Source organism: Gallinula chloropus (genome assembly GCF_964237585.1).
Source record: "Gallinula chloropus genome assembly, chromosome: 7".
In the NCBI taxonomy this organism is placed as follows: domain Eukaryota; kingdom Metazoa; phylum Chordata; class Aves; order Gruiformes; family Rallidae; genus Gallinula; species Gallinula chloropus.
This window is the reverse complement of record NC_140092.1, coordinates 18,304,917-18,323,058: the sequence shown is the minus strand read 5'-3', so window position 1 is coordinate 18,323,058 and position 18,142 is coordinate 18,304,917. Positions and strand designations below refer to the sequence as shown.

The 18,142-nt window shown below is 41.6% G+C and overlaps 1 protein-coding gene across 1 annotated transcript in view; it reads right to left on the bottom strand.

The window, feature by feature from the left end:
- The window catches only part of KIT (KIT proto-oncogene, receptor tyrosine kinase), a gene marked incomplete at both ends in the record, with an annotated part of 56,074 nt that overhangs the window by 10,470 nt on the left and 27,462 nt on the right, over positions 1-18,142 (bottom strand). The window contains 10 exons of the mRNA XM_084266705.1: positions 1,764-1,914; positions 3,567-3,677; positions 3,766-3,870; positions 4,127-4,253; positions 4,346-4,452; positions 5,493-5,686; positions 6,878-6,992; positions 12,261-12,376; positions 13,111-13,300; positions 16,150-16,309. Coding sequence (XP_084122831.1) covers positions 1,764-1,914; positions 3,567-3,677; positions 3,766-3,870; positions 4,127-4,253; positions 4,346-4,452; positions 5,493-5,686; positions 6,878-6,992; positions 12,261-12,376; positions 13,111-13,300; positions 16,150-16,309 — 1,376 coding nt within the window. The remainder of the gene's footprint in view (positions 1-1,763; positions 1,915-3,566; positions 3,678-3,765; positions 3,871-4,126; positions 4,254-4,345; positions 4,453-5,492; positions 5,687-6,877; positions 6,993-12,260; positions 12,377-13,110; positions 13,301-16,149; positions 16,310-18,142) is intronic.

Sequence of the window (18,142 nt, the reverse complement as noted above, 5' to 3'; positions counted from 1 at the left end):
TCAAGAGATCATCGGGTCCAACCCCCAAATGCCAGCCTTCTGAATATCATGCACTACAAATGACCAGAAGATTGGAAACTTATGGGTGTGTAAAAAACATGAGGAAAAGGTCTGCACAGAGAGAGAGGTATGTCAGTACAGCCAACGATATATCTCAAAGTTTGGAGTTTGGCTCAGGTGAGCAAACAAAACCTTTTGTGTATATACTGTTTATACAGACTTCACTCTCTATAAATTAACATCCAGATGTTTCACAGGACGCACTAGTGTTTCTTTCTTCTGCTTCAGCCAACTTCTACCTGAATATTTCAGTGACTTAAGTGGCAATTGAAACACACAAGATAAATGGTAAAAAAACGTTAAATTCGAGATTCCCAAGTTCCAAGGGGGATTGATATGTATTTCGAGGAATCAGCGGAGGCTTGGGACAGCCATCTGCTACGTTTTTCCAGTTTAAGTTTTCTTATTCCTATATATAATCCAAATGTACAGGTTTTCAAACTGTATGGTTTATAAATATACAGTGAGGCACCTTTAGAAATGATGGATGTACTTTGGCATGTTTCACTTCACTGCCATTAGAACTCATATACATAGTCCTTCCGTAGCCTGAAATTCTGTTTAGTTTATGAACAATAAATGCAGCCACGGAGCTAACATGGAAAGGAGCAATGAGATCACTGATAGCTTTAGTCACCACCACAAACACATGTGATGCATTTAGCAGCTGCAACTTTACAGTAAATACTAACATGAGAATTTGGTAAACACTCCACCGTTAATACCTCAGTTTACAAACTGTTCTCAAGCAGTGAGATGCCTGCACTGAAAAGAGGGCACACCTCCAGTGGCAAATGACAGATCTGTGTCCATCGCCTCAGCGGTCCCAACCTCTCTGGGGCATGCCCAGCTATCCATATATTGTCACAGTTCAAAGAGCTTCACCGGTGTAATGTCTTGCTGGGACAAAGGACTTTACCACCTCCTAAGGGTCTGCCTCCCTTGTTCTCTGTCTGCCAACAGATAGTAATGGGCCTACTGGGGCAACAAATAGCCTCAAAATAAAAATGATCAGGTATTGGAACTGCCTCTAGGTTCCCGCAAGTTATTTCTCCCTCACTTTGCAAAGGGAAGGAGGGCGCACGAAACCTGCTTGGAAATGTACTGGTGAATTGCTCTGGGCTGCTATCTAAAACAGAGTGGTTAAAAATATACAGGTGAAGTAACTAGAAAAAAAAAACCCAACAAAGTACAAGAGCAATCTCAGAGTCATGACAGGGGTTGTGTGATCACAACACCCAGTGAGCTATCGGTGGCAGCTTGCCTCTGATACTGCAAGGCGCTGGCCTGATTTTGTAAGAAGCCATTTCTGAAGGCAGGAACTTAGGGAGAGCTCGGAGTATTAACACCCCAACACTGGGGGAATTGTCGTTCAAGCTGCTAAATGAGCATTGCCAATGTTTTAAAAGGAACGATAAACACAAATACGTACGAGGATCGGAGCCAAGGAGTTGCATGAAATAACCACAGGAAATTTGATAAAGAAGTAAAAGCGAGTGTATACAATCAATCGCGCTCTGTTAGAATAAACCACCCACTGTACAAATCATCCCTTTAATTAAATTGTTTCCTTGCACAGCAAAGAATCTTCAAAGCCTGTCGCATGAAAGGGTTCTCCACATTTCTTATCCCTAATAAACTTGGATATCTCCTCCTTCACAATCTTCTAACAACACAAGTACATTTCGGCAGGTCATACTTACGCCACGGGCTCTGACTGGTGCAAAAGGTTCTCATAAACTGCAGTTTCTGCATGTTCTTCATGTTTTGGACAAATGAACGAATCCCGTTTCCGTCTCAGAAAATTTAAAAGGTCACCATAGCAGCAGTATTCTGTAATGACCAGAGTGGGACCTGCAGATGTACATGAGGTTTAGAAAGCAGGTGAGCACTGTTTTCAGAGCAGAAAACCTTACATAAAGATAGCATTCAGCCAAGGCTGGGCTATTTAAAAAAATCACACTGCCTAGTACTGTCTAGGTTTGAAAAGTTATAGAAAAGTATCCCGGGATCTTCCCTTTCACAAATCAGCAACTATTGTCCAGTTAAAGCTGTGTCACTCCCAATTAATTTCCCCACCACCACCTCAATAGCATTGCATTGTACAAAAATTAAAACAAGTAAGTCTTTTTCCCTTTCTTCATGCGATAATGTTTCTGGCCAGACACATCTGTTTGATTTTGCTCACTTCCTGAAGGAAGTTATTTGTTCCAAACGTTAGAGTAATTCAAGCTTCAAACATTAATCCTTTTGATTCACTTCTGTTTACAGTAGAGCTTCACACTCCTTCAGTAATGTTTTGGAAATGATGTAGAGTGTTATATTCTGCAGTATAATAGGAAAAATCATTCAAACAGAACAGCCCGCTGCGGCAGAAAACTACATTGCACAAGGTCTTGGAATATTAAAATGAAATCGGAAAGGAGAATCAAGTCATCTCCAGCACGGATGTTTATAGATCAAATATATGTTTTCTGAGTGAATGACTCCAGCTATGGCCCTTGAATATCTAATTGCATTGCGTGCTATTCCATCTGTAAGGTTATTCTGTGCCACCGTCTCCTAACCTCACCAGCTTGCTTCCATTTTTCTGCAGCTAAAAATTACAGCTTTCCTAATAGCAAAAGCGGTGTTTGCAGTGGGGTTTTCTTACAGACGCCACAGACAGACATGCACTCAAGACCAGGGAATCTACTTTGTCGATGGCTTAAACAAAACTGTTTCATCCTGTTTTGAAATCATTAAATGTGAACGGGAGAAATGTTTTGCCTCCATCTAAAGCTATGAATTTTTACAAGCCCCTTTGCTTTGAAAATTGAAGTGAAAACTTTTAAGAACAAATATCTGTGGAAGTGGCAACATCGTCCTTCATACTAAAATGCACATAAATTAAAAATACAGGACTGCTATCACTCTGCATTGACACTTCAGCTCTTTTGTGGCTTTTATTATGTCTGAAAACAAACTTATTAAGTTACTATTAAACATGTAACACCTGGGTTGTGTAATAGTTTATTTGGAAAGTTCTTCTTCTCAACTTGTAAATTCAGGGATGCCCTACCAGATATATTTACCATTTAGACAGAAGGCTGGAAGACTCTACAAGGCAAGCCTGTTGACTTCACCTTGGATACTAACAGGAAACCAGCACACGCATCTTTTCTCACTCGTGAGAAACGGTGTGGGTGAGGAAAAAACTTCACTATACCTTTTGTCATCTCTCAATAAGAAAGTGCACGATGGCTCGCGTGAAAGGGGGTAAACAGAAACCTGCCTTCTTAGCTGCAGATACAGTGGTCTTTCTTGTCAGTGCTTTTAGGATGAATGAGCCTAAAAATCTAGACCGAGGAATTCGCAGGTGACAACATGATGATCTGCAACCCGCCTAAGCAAGGAACTTATTTAAGATTTCTGTACTTAGCAGCACTGGATTCTCCTACAAAAGGCTTCTCCTTCTGGCAATAACAAAGGAACATAAATAATCGATAATCTGTTGATAACCCCACCTCCAATAGTGCAAGCTCCAAGCAGATTGACGATGTTAATGTGGTTTCCAAGGTAACTCAGCACTTTAAGCTCTGACATCAAGGCTTCTCTCTCTGTTAAATGGGCACTTGCTGAAAGGCAAAGCGCAGTGTTCAGTACGTAACACACTGACCAGAAGGAAGGGAGAAAAAAAATTGCAAAGCCATTACAGCAACTTACGTTTCAACATCTTCACTGCTACTGTCATAGCAGCATCAGATTTAAATAGACCATAAGCGGTGGCTTCAACAACTTTTCCAAAAGCTCCGGCACCGAGGGTTTTACCTAATAAAGCAAAACAAAATACTCTGTAACAACTTGGAGCACTTCTTCCTAAAGTATTCGACATTTTAGTTTATGATATCAAGAAAGCTTTTGCAGATAGGCCTGCTTGCTTTTTGCCCCAAGGTAAATATGAACAATTACCACTACTTGCATTGTTGCATGTCTTTTTGACAAAACCCTGCTGTGTTTGACCAAAATCTCATATGAGACCTGAAGGTTTCACCTTGCAGATGAAGTTAAATAAATCTAAACTAACCAAAACTCAACCGGTTTCTAGGAAATTCCCATTTGTGATCATAAGGAAGTTGCGTTGGGTCTATGTAAACATAGTTGTTCCCATTTATTTCTTCAACAACTTTCCACTGAACTTCATATTTGGGTTTCTGGAAAGGAAAGAGAACGGCTGTCACTACCAAAGCCTCCACAGGCAGCTCACACACTTTCCTATCTCAGGCAGGGGGGCTTCTGATTTTACCTGCAAATATACGTACACCAGGATCATGACTATGATGCACATCAGTCCTGCAGCGACTCCAAATGCAATTAGCAAAGGGGTGAAAAGGGTATGGGTACGGAATTGTTCTGGAAAGAAACAGAGAAAATTCTTCTGAAATACCGAACAAGAAAAACTAAGTTAAAAAGACACAGGTGAAAACCCTTCCTCAGTTCTTCCTTGTGAAACACTGGGGTTTTAACTTTCCCAGGTACATCAGAAAGGTTTTCCTGAATGAGCTGTGGGGGACAGAGCTGGCACAGAAACCATCCCCTTTGCTGACTCAGGAGTCTCAGCTCCATTAATTCAGGAGACGTGATAACAAGATCAGTTAGTGCAAGGGGTTTGCATGATCTCCCCACCTCCCTGCCCTAGCCCCAAGAATGATCTCTACAGCACAGTCTTTACAAGCAGAGGCTGTGCTGAGAGGCGAAGGAATACATTCCAGTAAAACTCATTGGCCCCAAATCTGGTTTACTTGTTTGTACCTTATATCTGAGTGTAACAGAGAAAAAAAGCAGCAGCAAAACGTTTGATTTTGCAAAGAAGAGCACAGATTTACAAACACATTTTGAGTCATCTATGTTCTAGTCCTTATTTCCCCCACCCCAAACCCACAAATCCTGCTGCAAAACTCGTTAAGTCCCTTTGTGGTATGTTGTTGTTACTCCTTTTACAACAGCAGGGCCCTTAGGCTCCAGCCAAGTTCGCGACCGCATTTTCCTGAGATATTGTTAAAACATTTTTTTTTAAATTGCAGTTTTTCCTTGAAAAAACCCGATGGACTCAGTAGTCAAAACAGACAAGGACAGGGAAAGAAAAAGGGGGAGAGAGAGAAAGAAAGCCAGAGTAATGCTGTAGGTGGTTTGCCCCTGTGCTGCACGGACAGAAGAAAACCAGCTAACTGCTGTGCTGCAGATCCAGAGCTGTAAAAAACCAGGACACCACAACATTCACTGAAAAATTAAGGCAATGATTTGACCTGCACAACACAGCACATGGCACGTTGTCATACGCTCAGTCACAGTACCATAAACTTAAGGTAACATGCTTAAAATATGAACCCTCTTACAAAGCTTAGTGCTGAATGGCACCCAGGTTTCATAGTCTCATTCCCTCCAGCTGTTACCTTTAATGGCGAAGTTGAATAAAGTATAGGTCCTCTCCCCATTGCTGGAGGCCGCACAACACACAGTGCCTGTGCTCCTGAACATGCTGGCGTTAATGGTGCTTTCCACCAGGATTCGTTCAAATGATGGCACCGAGGAGTTTGCATAACCAACTTTGACATCCATGGGGGATATCGTCGACGAACCAGAACAACTGAGAGAAACAACACTGACAGTTATCTGCCACGGATTGCTACCTGGGTTGGATGACAGGTCCTGCTGCTGAGGCAGATAGCCATTGCCAGATCATCATATTACTAAACACTGATCTACAGAAAGGTTCAGCTAAAGATCTTACTCTCAAAACTTAGCCTACTCACAACGTCTCAGTGTCTTCTGTGTAGTAGGTGAAATGGATACATGCATCAAGTCTGACAGAACCAGGCACCATGAGGTCTCTGCATTTGCTTTTGTCTAGAGATATCTATGGGTCTGTAAGCCCTCTATGGGCTCTGTACTGTTCAGCCTGCATCTCCAACTTCAGCTTCAAGCACATGCAGTGCATCACCTACTTTTGGAAACTCTCTCCAGATACCATTCCATTACAGCACACACACAAAAAATCCATGACATACATATAACATCATCAAGCTTACAAGCACACAGAAAACAGCCAGTCCTGTTTTCTCAAGATGCTGCCTCTCCTTTATACATCACGTTTATTCCATGAGCACACAGTTAAGATTAAAGAAAGTGGCATTTTAAAAAAAATTAGAGAAATAATTATTGTTCGCATAAAACAAATTACGCAGGTGAGAAACCCAGGACTTGCTAGTACAAGATCTACAACCACGGTGGAAGTCAACTAAAACCTTAAAACACGCATCACAAATGCTCAATTCACAGTGAAACCCTTTGGTCTATTTTAGAAATGTGGTAATTAGACATCAGGTTTTATTAGTAATAACTCCAAAATTGTTTACTTGTCATATGCTTCATGTGACTAGAAATCTAATTACTTTATGTCTTGAAAAATGATATCGTTACAGGATAAAACAAAAGATAACAGCCATAGTCACAAGTGATTCCATGACTGTCGTTCTATGTAATTGCATTCAGAACGCCTGTCATTCGGAGCCAAACCGATACAAACCTCAGCGAGCTGCAGCAGAGAGAAAGTTTGGCTTTCACTTGTCCACAGCAGAAAAAAATTGGTTATACCCCTTTCAAGAGCAGAACGCAGAACCCCTGCCAAACCACTGCCAATAATGCAATGCTGAACATGGTGAAAACTGTGATGCAACATTTTAACATTATTGCTACTGAGTTATGTCCTTAATTTTTAATGGCAAATCGGGTGTGTTGCATCTAGAGTAACCTTTGGAGACTGGTTTATTTAACTTACCTCTGCTCAGTTCCTGGGCTAAAATACCAGTATATGGTGGGGGCTGGGAATCCAGCTGCTACACACTGGAGAATGCCATTGCTAAGTATATCCAGAGTGAGAATCTCCGGTTTTGCTGCAATAAACAAAAAATGAGTGTCGCACATTAGGAGAACAGAGAATTTGCATTTGCTTTTCACCCCAGCAACTTGTGCACATCATTGTTTGTGGAATTACTCAGGTGAACGGAGCTTTGCGTGTTCACCAAGTCTGACATGATGTCCTGCAAGCAGTGACCATCTGTGGAAATACCAGTTGTTACGCCGTGTGGCTGTGCTGGATTTCAGAATACCTTACCTCCACCCAAGTATTATGGTTTGATGAAAGATCCCAAACCAGCAAAGCCCAGAGCTTAAACAACTCAAAGATGTGTGTGCAGTTCCCGTTCCTGTGCAGCGTGACCTTCCCCGCCTGTAAACAGCACTGTTTCTTCACAGTTGCAAGTGTACTAAATCTGTCAAACCACATCTCTCCTACATCTGCCTTTTGTATTAAATATTACCACCGCAGCCAGAAAAGGAACTACGGCGCAAGGCAACTGGCACAGACAGAATCCCCACAGAGGGCACATGGCTGTCCCTCCAAGACACCACCACCACGGAAATGCCCGACTGCCAGATCCCTCTGAAACATTGCACGTAGAGGAAGCGAATAGTTGGCTGAATGTATCAGCCTTCCAAATGATAATCCATGATTGCTTTGGTAGTTTAGAAAGCAATCCTGCTAGACGATGCCTCCGGTCCTGCACCAGAGCTAGTCCTGCACTCGGTTCAGGAGCTGCTGTTCCAAGCATAGCAGGAAACCAGAGCAATTGGATGGACTTCACAGTCCAACGTCATATGCTTCAGACAGAGGCTTTATTTCCCGTAACTAGTCTAGCTTCCTGCAAAATCACCCCCAAAAAAGATTAATGGGAAGAAAACCAGACTATATTCCAATGATGCTGCTCACCTCACAGGTACAAGAGTCCATTCTCAGTTAAGAGAACTTCACAGACATATGAGACAACCATCTAATATCCTAGAGAGGTATGAAACTGTACAAACTACAGTGGGAACATGCAGATTTATTCCACATAAAATCCACGTACAAAGACTACACGGCGTTAAGTTTTTAATGACTGTTCTACTTGCTGATTAAATTAGAGGCAATAAAGCACACGTATACTCTCAATCACATAGCATCTCCTCATGACTCATGTTACAGGAACGAAATGTTCTTCCATTTCTAAACCCGCGTGTTGTGTTTCATGCAAACACCGAGAACCAAACATTGCTGCAAAATGTTGAGATGAATTTTCAGCATTACTCATTTGCTGAGGAACCTTTCGATAGCGCACAGCATCTCCCCCAGCCTCAGTGCTCACGAAAGACACAATCCACATTTCTGAAACTCCTGTCAGAATGGTTGGACTGTGAAATTGTAAGTAGCTAATTTGCTACCAACGTGTAAGCAATTTGTTTAAGTACGCGCCGTGTTTTAGACACTGTTACAACACATTGTAACTCAAGAAGTCAGAGAAAAAAAAAAGTCAAGTATAAGAGGAAGATGAACATTAAGCCCTGGAAAAAATATTGTGCCAGACTTGGGCTGCGTCTAAAGCTGAGACAAATGAAAATGGCCACATTAGTCAGGCTTTTTCTGCTGTAAAAAAACCAGTGTGATAAAAGTGTGTCCACACGGCCATAAGTTCACGTGAACTTATCCTGCAGCAGCGGAGGGAGAGGAAAAGGCCACGCAGGGTGTGGGGTCCAGCCCTGGTGCTTTGGGAAGCCAAGCGGCTGCAGCTCCTGAGAAGAGCAGCTCTACCCACAGCATCCCTGGGGAACCGCTTTGATGTGGCAATTAGTGTGATCAGCCTCTCCCCACCAGCACAGAGCACTCCCAAGCCTCCCTGGTTCAGAAGAACTAAGGGATGCATTTCATTTGGGGCAGAGAAGAGCCCCCACACCAGCTCTGTGCCCAAGAGCATGGAGGTGGCTGCTACCACCATCACCCCGGGTTGTGTGTCTCAGCACCTACATCCCTTTCTGGCAGCCACAGCTTCTTCCTCATCCACCATCATGAGTGCTCCAGGGGATGCTGGAGGAAAGATCAACTGGCTTTGCAAACAGATGCCAAACTGCCAACAAGCATCTCCTCTACAAGAGATTTTACCCTGCTAGATTTGATGACTTTCACTGCCTAATTAGTCCTGGTATCAGACACACTCTTAATGACCAGACTTTGCTTACTGTTTTGGCTTTAACCCTTTAAATATTTAACGTTTTGTTACATTGCTGAGCACATATGCATATTGTCTTCCATTATCAGTCATTAGAAGTCTTAAACTTCTAATTTTGCGAACTTTATTCACTGCTTTTAGGCTTTTATTAATGTTGATTCTGAACACAGCAAAGAGGATTTATCCTATTTAACAGGAGGCCACTCTCCTATTTTATCTCAGTGCTCTGTATAATAACGTCGCGCATTTAATTGCTTTCTATTACTGATTTCCTTTTCTTCATCATTAACAAAGTGAATGTCTAAAAAGTAACACTTAATAGGTATTGTCTGTCACTGCAGTCAAAGAGAGAGGGCTTTTCTCCTGGAGCCACACTCTGAATCAGAATGAATCTTTTTACAATACCATGGTGACTCCTCATTTGTTCACTGCATATTCCAATGACAGGAAAAACGCTGAGCTTGATCTGAAATACTGTGACCAGTTTTCTCTTTGCAGCATGAGCCTTAACTGCATAGATAATACTTTGTTGACTGTAATTAAGCCCAGATATTATTTTGCACTAAACTCAGACACTAGTTGGAAGATTCCTTGACTAATTGCTAGATGTACTGTACCTTGCCACTCTGGAGATTTCTACAATTTCCTAATTGTAACTCAGTTCAGTATGCTGCTTGTCAAGTCGTAATTTTCTTTTTGGCTCTTGATTTCAGAGATCCTTCCTTACTTTATGTCACATTCACTATGACTGACTACATTTTTTTTTAAAGCAATTTAGCATTGTTTCAGATTAGCATATGCAATTACTAAATGTGTTTAAATCTAAGGCAAGTATTTCTGCACAGGGTTTTTCAGCAAATGCTTCAGCATCGATTTTTGTTTACGTGAAGACACTCTCCTGATTATGAATCCTGCATTACCTGTTTGATTACTTTCTGCTGATTACTCGCCCAAGCCAGAATTGTAAACACCACGAGCTTCATCCCAGCAATTTATGCGAAATCCCCGATGACAACAATGCCAGGTCAGGACACACCATTAGATCAGGATCTGACCCACCCAGGTATGACTCACCTTTGGCAGTTACTCTGCTATGTCAAATAATATCATATGTTGTTGTGCAGTTTGCTTTCCATACCTAAACGATGAGCATTTTACGAGCCACTGAAACCAGGTTATTTTGCTTAAAAACAAACCCTTCACAGGATCAATCTATTTTATCTCCTTCTTTCAAAACAAACTAAAAAAAAATATTTGCAGGAGCTTAGCCGAAGTGCCACAACAAACTCTTTTTGAGCCAAGTGTGTCCAACCATCTGCTTCAACAATGCCTGTGGTCTGCCCAGGGCTGTGGCGCAGTGTAACCTGGGCTCTACTGAGATAGCTTACATCATAGAATCACAAGGTTGGAAAAGACCTTTAAGATCATCGAGTACAACTGCAATGTCCTCACTGCATCCCAAGGCTGATCCTACTATTTACAAGGCCAGTAGTTGAAGAGGGAAGAAGACTTGTATTATGCTGGTTGCACAGAGAAGTCATTCAAAATTAAACTGTCTGTGCTCCTTCCTGCCTTGGCCATAGTGCTTCACCATGCTGTTCTTAGTCTGGTTCCTAACCACCACCCGCAGGGGGGGTTCAGATTTAGCACGAAGCAGATTCCTCAAAAATGGCTTTGCAGAGCTCTGTGCTGAGAACTGACACATGATGATGCCAAACCTGTGGGTTGTTTGGGTTTTTTTCAGCTCTTATGCCCAGACTGCTCCTGAGCATCCTGCAGAGCCTGGGAGAGCTGAGAGACCCATGAACAGCCCCTCGCTCTGAACACACACATGATGCTGCAAGTCGGAAAACACCTTCCAGCCTCTCAAGTGAACTGACACTTCCACAGGCAAGCTGCAGTTTCTCCCACTCCTTCCCAGAACTTAAACTCCTGGCACAACAATTCGCTCTGCTGACCTTTACAATAGTTGAATTATCCCTCGTGAACGTAACCCATGGTTGCAAAAGGCATTGGAGGTCGCCAGTGCCCTCATCTCAAGAGATCATAGCTAGGGAACAGTGCAAGAATACAAATCACAACATTCATAGATGAAGGGGAAAGTGTCGTGTTCTAAAGGGAGCCCGATTGACATTTATAGACCCAAACAATGGCACTGCCAATAGGGATGCTACAAATGTTGACCTTCAGTGACAAATGAGAAGAATTCAGAAACTAATATCTAGGATTTTGTGGATTTGTGCAGGTCTCAGCATCCTCTGCATTAGCCTGTGCCTGAAGATTGACACACTGCTGCTGAAGCATAGCAGCAGCACTCACTTTCTGTACCATTCCTCTTGCTGGGCTTGAAGACATCATCCTCTACCTCACCTTTGTTCCTCCAGTTTAAATTTTCCTTCAGCTTAGCCTTTAGCATCTGCCAATATTTGTCTGCCAAGAGCTCTGACAGGGTGGCTCTGCTAAGCAGGATGGGGTTTCCTGAAGGAAAGTTTCATTGAAGTCATTTTGAAATTTAGCTTTTTGCTGTGTGGAACTGAGACCACCAGTGTTCTTTTTTTCACTGACATTTACCAGAGGCAACAGCACACATGATTGTAAAGCTACACAGATTCCTCTAAATCAATGGTGATCTATATTATTATACTGAAGTATTTAGATGCAAAAAGGCAGAAGTGAATAATTCTCCTGACAAGCTTTCACACCCTGCATCCAACTCAAACAAATTAAAGAAAGACAATTAATAGCTTAACTTGGCTGCCAAAAATGCAAATTATAATCCCTGTATATGCTGCTCTACCTTAAATGTTTATGGCACATGCTTATTTTTGAGATTGTATTTTGAGGTGCTACAGTATTTTTCCTGTATAAACTATCTATCTGCTCTCTGGTAACCTCTGGAATTCTTTCACTAGAATGGAAGATCCCGCTGGATAGTAGGTGGATTTGTGTAAGTACTCTGCACTTTTATATCTTGACATTTAAATAGTTTTCCAGCATGTGCTTCACTTCAGAAAGCCTCTCATATGCTGAACCACAGTGTGACATCTTGTGCATACATTATGTTGTATAAAATACAATGACTGTGATAATGAAATATTTCAGACTGTTCACTTTACTTACTTTTCACATAGACATTAAATGTTACAGAGGAGCTGGCATCAGAATTGGACACAAAAAACGTGTAAATGCCTCCTTCTGTTCCTTTTAATCGGGTAAGGTGAAGTTCACTTGTGTAACTGTAAAGAAAAAAACCCAAAGCATTACTGATGCTCACAACTTGCAGTGAACAGGCGATTCCTGCACGGAAGCTGAGGAGTAAATCGTTAATGTGTGCTGCCTTCTGCAGACACTGTCCATGCTGACACTCTTGTCTTGCTTTGTGACTGCCTTTGCACTATGTCATCCAAAAAATTTTCCATTTCTAACACCCAGATGTGTGCCCATGTGAGAGCTCAGCACCAGGCTCAGACCCTGTGCACGCACCACTGCCTGCTCCTTTTATCGCTGGGGGAGGAACCCAAATCTAGAACACAGATCCACATCCCAGGCTACATGTGCTAGGTGCTGCACTGGGTGTTTGGAGGACCAGGACTCAGGTGACAGCAGCGTGCAGCAGAAACAGAAGCATAAGCTTTCATCTGGAGCACTGGGCTCTGCTGTGGTAGTGGTGGAGGGAGTCCAAAGCTGCTAACAGCTTTACAATCTTATATTTGCCTATTGAGCAGCAGAGGCATCCTATAGATGAGTCTTGAGTTTGTGGGCCACTAGTCCTCAGAAGGTATGGCTAGCTCAACGCTCTTCCACACCTAGGTTAGCAGACTTTGCACCAGTTACTACAGCAAGCCACACAGGCTACGACACCTTTTACAATCCCAGTTTTCTCATCATCTCCACTTTAGCCCTTCCAGAGCAGACTGCATTTTGCTATTCCAAAGTGAAATCGGTATCACTTGGAATTGTTTCACATTACCTGTTATTGCCCACAGTCTTGAACTTGACGTAATGGTCTGATGAATTCTGTAAATTTTCATTCATGTACATCCAGACTTCTTCCTTCGGTTTTGGATATGCCTCATATTCCACTGTTAAATTTCCATTTTGTCCTGCATTTATATCTATTGTGGTATTCATTGTTGCAAACAAACGGACAAATCCTTTAGCTGATGGCCGTAAGAGGAGAAGAAAAACAATTTCAGGGCTATTTAGAAGATTGACAGCACTCCAACCACACTTAAGCTACTTCAAGACCTAGTGATCAAACATCAGCTGTGAAACAGAAAATCTTATCTACAAAGCAGAACTTGAACCCTCACCTGCCAAAACCAAGGCCACGAGCTATATATAGCAATGAGGCATAGGAGTTAAAGCAGCCTTGAGGGCCTTAACAGAAATAATACCATCTTCTCATGATAAATAGTCTCTACTTCCTTTGGGAAAAAATCCAAGTATGTGCTCGCTTCTACTCAAGTTCTCATATATTTCCAAAAATCAGAGTTGCTAAATGTATGGTACAAAGAGAAACTAAGAAAAAAGCTAGATAAATTGACATTATATGACAATATGCTAGCGTATGTAAGGTTTCTTTGTCAAGTGTAATTAAGAACGACATTACAAACAAAGCTATTAAAAACTGTAATTAGAGAAAAATGTGCTAAGTCCACAGGCCTGGATACCAATTGTCTTAAACCAAGGCATTTCTGTTCATCTACTGCTGGGTCTTAATCTTCTATTTGGCAGATCCCATTTATCACTGTGCAGTTCTGTTCCAAAATATCATGCAGAGCAGCATCCTTACTGCAATGGTTTTAATTTCATTAATAAACTCATCAGCTTCAGGATTATTCACTTTGAAAAGGCAAAATTTTTTCAGTCCTATTACACAAATTCATACGGGAATTATCATTTGACAGGCAGATTGCAATTACAGGGAAACACATTTACTGAGAGAGCTTGAATTTAGACTGAAAGTCAATCTCGCATCCCTGCTTCTTCCCACTTTCTAGTAATCAAACTGCTGTGGCCAGCTGGGCACCTGAGCTGGGGAAAAACGGAGCCAGCGGGGCTTGGTGAAAGCATATGGAGCTGCCAGAGCACTTGACAAGATGCTTCAGAGAAGAAAGGATGAAGTAAACTCACAGCAGGCAGGTGTGCTCTAAAATGCTCTCTGTCATTAGGGAAGAGAGGAAGGCTTTAAATCTGGGAAATGAAGAATTTTTAGTTCCTTCACAGAGCTTTTATTCTATTTTTTTTGTATAAACACAGGATCCCCTGTGCAGCCTAGATTCAAAATTGGACCCAAGAGCCTGCAAGTAAAATTTTATGATTGTGCATCAGCCCCTGAAACAGTTCTAGGAACGGTTTCTGATTAGATAAATCAGCTGTAAAAGAAAAAAAAAAGTAATTGGGAACTTTACCAAAAATACAGATTTCTTGGAAACCTTTTGGCTAACGTTAAAGCCACAACAATTTAGCAACTGATACCATCCCAGGATCTCCCCAGTACATGCCATACACCACTTCCCAGGACCCTGAGAGCAGGTACAGTTCAGATAAATATAATCAGCTTGACAATGAATAGTGAACAGCATCCAGGAAACATGGTATATTTTAAGTCAAATTAAAGGTGGTGAGGAGAGAAAAGTGTCTTGAAAAGGAAAGATTCCGGCTTTTCTCCGGTATGTTTTATTCAATGCAAACTTTGCATTTTACTAAATACAAACTTGTTACTTTATTTTCTATCTTTTATAATGCTGTGCTGTTCTTTAGTCCCCGGACTTTCCGAAGTCAATCCTTTTTAAAGCCACATTTGCATACGTACTAGTCCTAAGAATTTCTGTCGTTAAGAACTTCCCTCCTGTTATAATAAAAGCTTTCCTATTGTTCCCCTTGGGTAAAAGATTTTCTTTCCTACTTCATACTGTTTTAATCTTGTTTTTACATATGAATTTAGCCCCTCCTGTAAAAAACATGAGGAAAACATCACCATTGCTCTGAGCCCTACCCCCTCATATGGCTGGGTGCTCAAACCTCTGCTGCTCTGCTGAAGATCTGACCCACATAGGTCAAATATTTCTGTTTTCTTTTAAGTTACCAGGGAAAGCAAAAAAAGAAATGTTACTTGAGTATCTGTACAGCAGAAAAACAGATTCAGAAAGGAAAAACGATCCAAGGCTGCACTCCCCTCAGTTACTGCACCCTTGAATGGTGAGGAACTGAAACAATTTTAGCCAAGTATGCAGACTCCTTCAGAACGATCTTACTAAGTATACCAACATGTCCTTAACTGATTTGTCAAATTAGCAGGTTTCAGAAGCTTTGGAATTCAAAAGGCACCGCACATCACCCGAGTTAATATATAGCAGATTCTAAACGGGTATGTTATGAAGCAAGAGGAGGGAGGGAGTTTGCTCACTGTTAAGGGACACGATCCAAAACCCGTGGAAGTGATGGATAGTGGGCTTACCATGGGGGTGAGCTCTGAACAATTTCTTGATGTCTATGCCCACTGCAATGTTCCTTGTGGCATTATTTTAAATAGAGCTACATATATAGCTTCTACCAAAAAAAGATTGGCACCCCGATGTCTGCAAAATTCCCTTTTGGAAGGGAGGCATTAAAGATACGTTTTGTGCTTGTGTTGCCAAATTATTTAAGCATAGGGATAGTACCATGCAAAGGCAAATTACTTGCTTCATTAAGACTAGATTAAATTTAAAATTAAACCAGGAAGGATGAGACAAACCAGAGAGATGGAAACACTGCTGGATGGTTGTTCTAACACCACATTCCAATAACATGCAAAAAGGGTTACAGAAATTAAAGTAGTCGTACACACCACAAGACTTCCTCAGCCATCCCATATGGTACCAGTCAGCAATAATCTTTTAATAAAGCAAGTACACACGGAGGTTTGGGGGACAGGTGAGCGATGGAAGGGAAGGATCCGCAGTGTTCTCATTATCCACCTCCCGCTCTTAGGAACGTTAAGATTTCTACAAGAACTATTTACCTAGTGCTTTCAAGGTTACTGTGGCATTGGTTTTTCCAAAAGGGTTTTCTGCTTGGCATGTGAATTCTCCAGAATCATTAACTCCCACTGAACGGATGTTCAATGTTAATTTCCCTTCGTATCCATAATCACCCAAATTTCTGCTTTTGCTGGTAACAATCTGTCGGTAAAAAACAATTAACATCTAAAACACTGTGTATGAAGCGTCTTTCCTAGATAAATTAAAAATAGAAGTAATTATAACTTTGCTATATTAATATTCATAACTTTAAACCGGAATAATAAGCCAGCACGACAAACCTGTCACTAGGATCTCTCCATGCAAAACAAGTGTGTGATCAGCTGTCTTTGGGAGACAATGTCCTCTCCAAAGTCCTATCCCCTTTCCTTATTCTTTATTTTTTTCCTTCCTCAAACTCCACTGTAAGGCACCATTTCATTCCTCAGGCAAGAACATGTGTGTGTGTGTCTGTGTGTCTGTGTGTGTGTTCACCTGCCCCAAGAGAGCCAAATGGCAGATACCAGTGCAAACCACAATGCTGAAACACTAATTTCTTCTAATATTTCAATCACATGGAGAAAAGGGTGTCAATCCCAAGGTCAGACCCAGCTCTCTTGGGATAAATCTTTAATGCTGATGAAGTTGAGGAACTCGCAGAAGGTTTTATTTACACTAGCAGTGCTTCTATCTGTAGGGCTTGATGCAAAATGACAGCTGCGTCTTACATTTCATAATGCCCAGAAGCTGCAGCTTCTGTAAACAGCCATTGCAGCTCTGAAGCGTGGGTCACCATTCAAGTGGTGCCTAAAAATCACTGAACTCTTCAATGGATGCAATGCTTCCCTGTGACTGACAAAGGAACTGAAGGTGCTGGATCTTCATTTTAAACTGGGTCACTCTATGTCCCACGTCCATGGCATCTCCTCATTGCAGAACACATGCTGCAGAGGATCTGCTGGTGGCACGTATTATATAGCATCCTTGCTTTGGAATCCCATTCTGCTTCTCAGTCCATTGCAATCCAGACTTAGTAATCTCACAGGCAACTGTAAACTTCATTCTCTTTCCAAACCACCGAGTATATCACGACTCTGTGTCTAAGTACATGTGCTAACCTACAGGAACTGAAGAAAGAAGAAATGCTTTGAGGTGTTGACTTTAGTTCCTGTGGGAACACTTGGTGCAATTGGAAAGACTGATAAATTTACACTGACTAATCCAAACATGGACCTGGACTTGTCATGATTTTCTAGCAGTGATTTCAATTATTGGAGGGGCCAAGAAGTCCTAGATAACTCTAATCTCAATACAGTTTTGGTAATAAACACAAATAACAGTTTGGTTTGTGTGGCTGTGCGTGCTAATAACAAACCTCCTAATTTTCAGAGGTGGTGATAACTGCAGTCCCATAAGTAAATTTGTTTAGGTTTTGTTGGGGTTTTTTTCATTGACCTGTTCAGGATAAAATATAATTCTGCGTCTATTTAAACATTAATTTTATGAATTTTGTTTCAGTACAAAAATCAATTTCACAGTCAATATTTAAAAGATAGCATCCCTTGGTATACAACAGAAAAGCCAGAAAGGTCAAATTTATTTGGTTAAAAATATTGTCCTTATGCCTTTCACTCACAAAATGAAAAGTGATAAAGCAAGAACTTCGGGGAAGACCCTGATTTCATCACACTGTAACAAAGAAAAGGGGAGGGAACGAGAGAAAGAAATTAAGTTCTCAGCTGAAAGACTTGCAGTTGACCTTGGCATAGGACCAAAAGCCCCATCTGCACGTCCCACGCCGCCTTCGTGTCATTTAGACCTCCTCAACCCCTGGAGCTGAGAGCTGGGATTTCTGGAGCAACGAGCACTTAGCGAGAGCAGCTCTGCCAGAGCCGGCGGATTAGCTTAGCATGGCATACCCAGCCCAAGGGAACAGGCCTCCTGCTCAACTATCGGCCCGAGGAGATGTGATTTATCCAAACATCACAGGAGCCT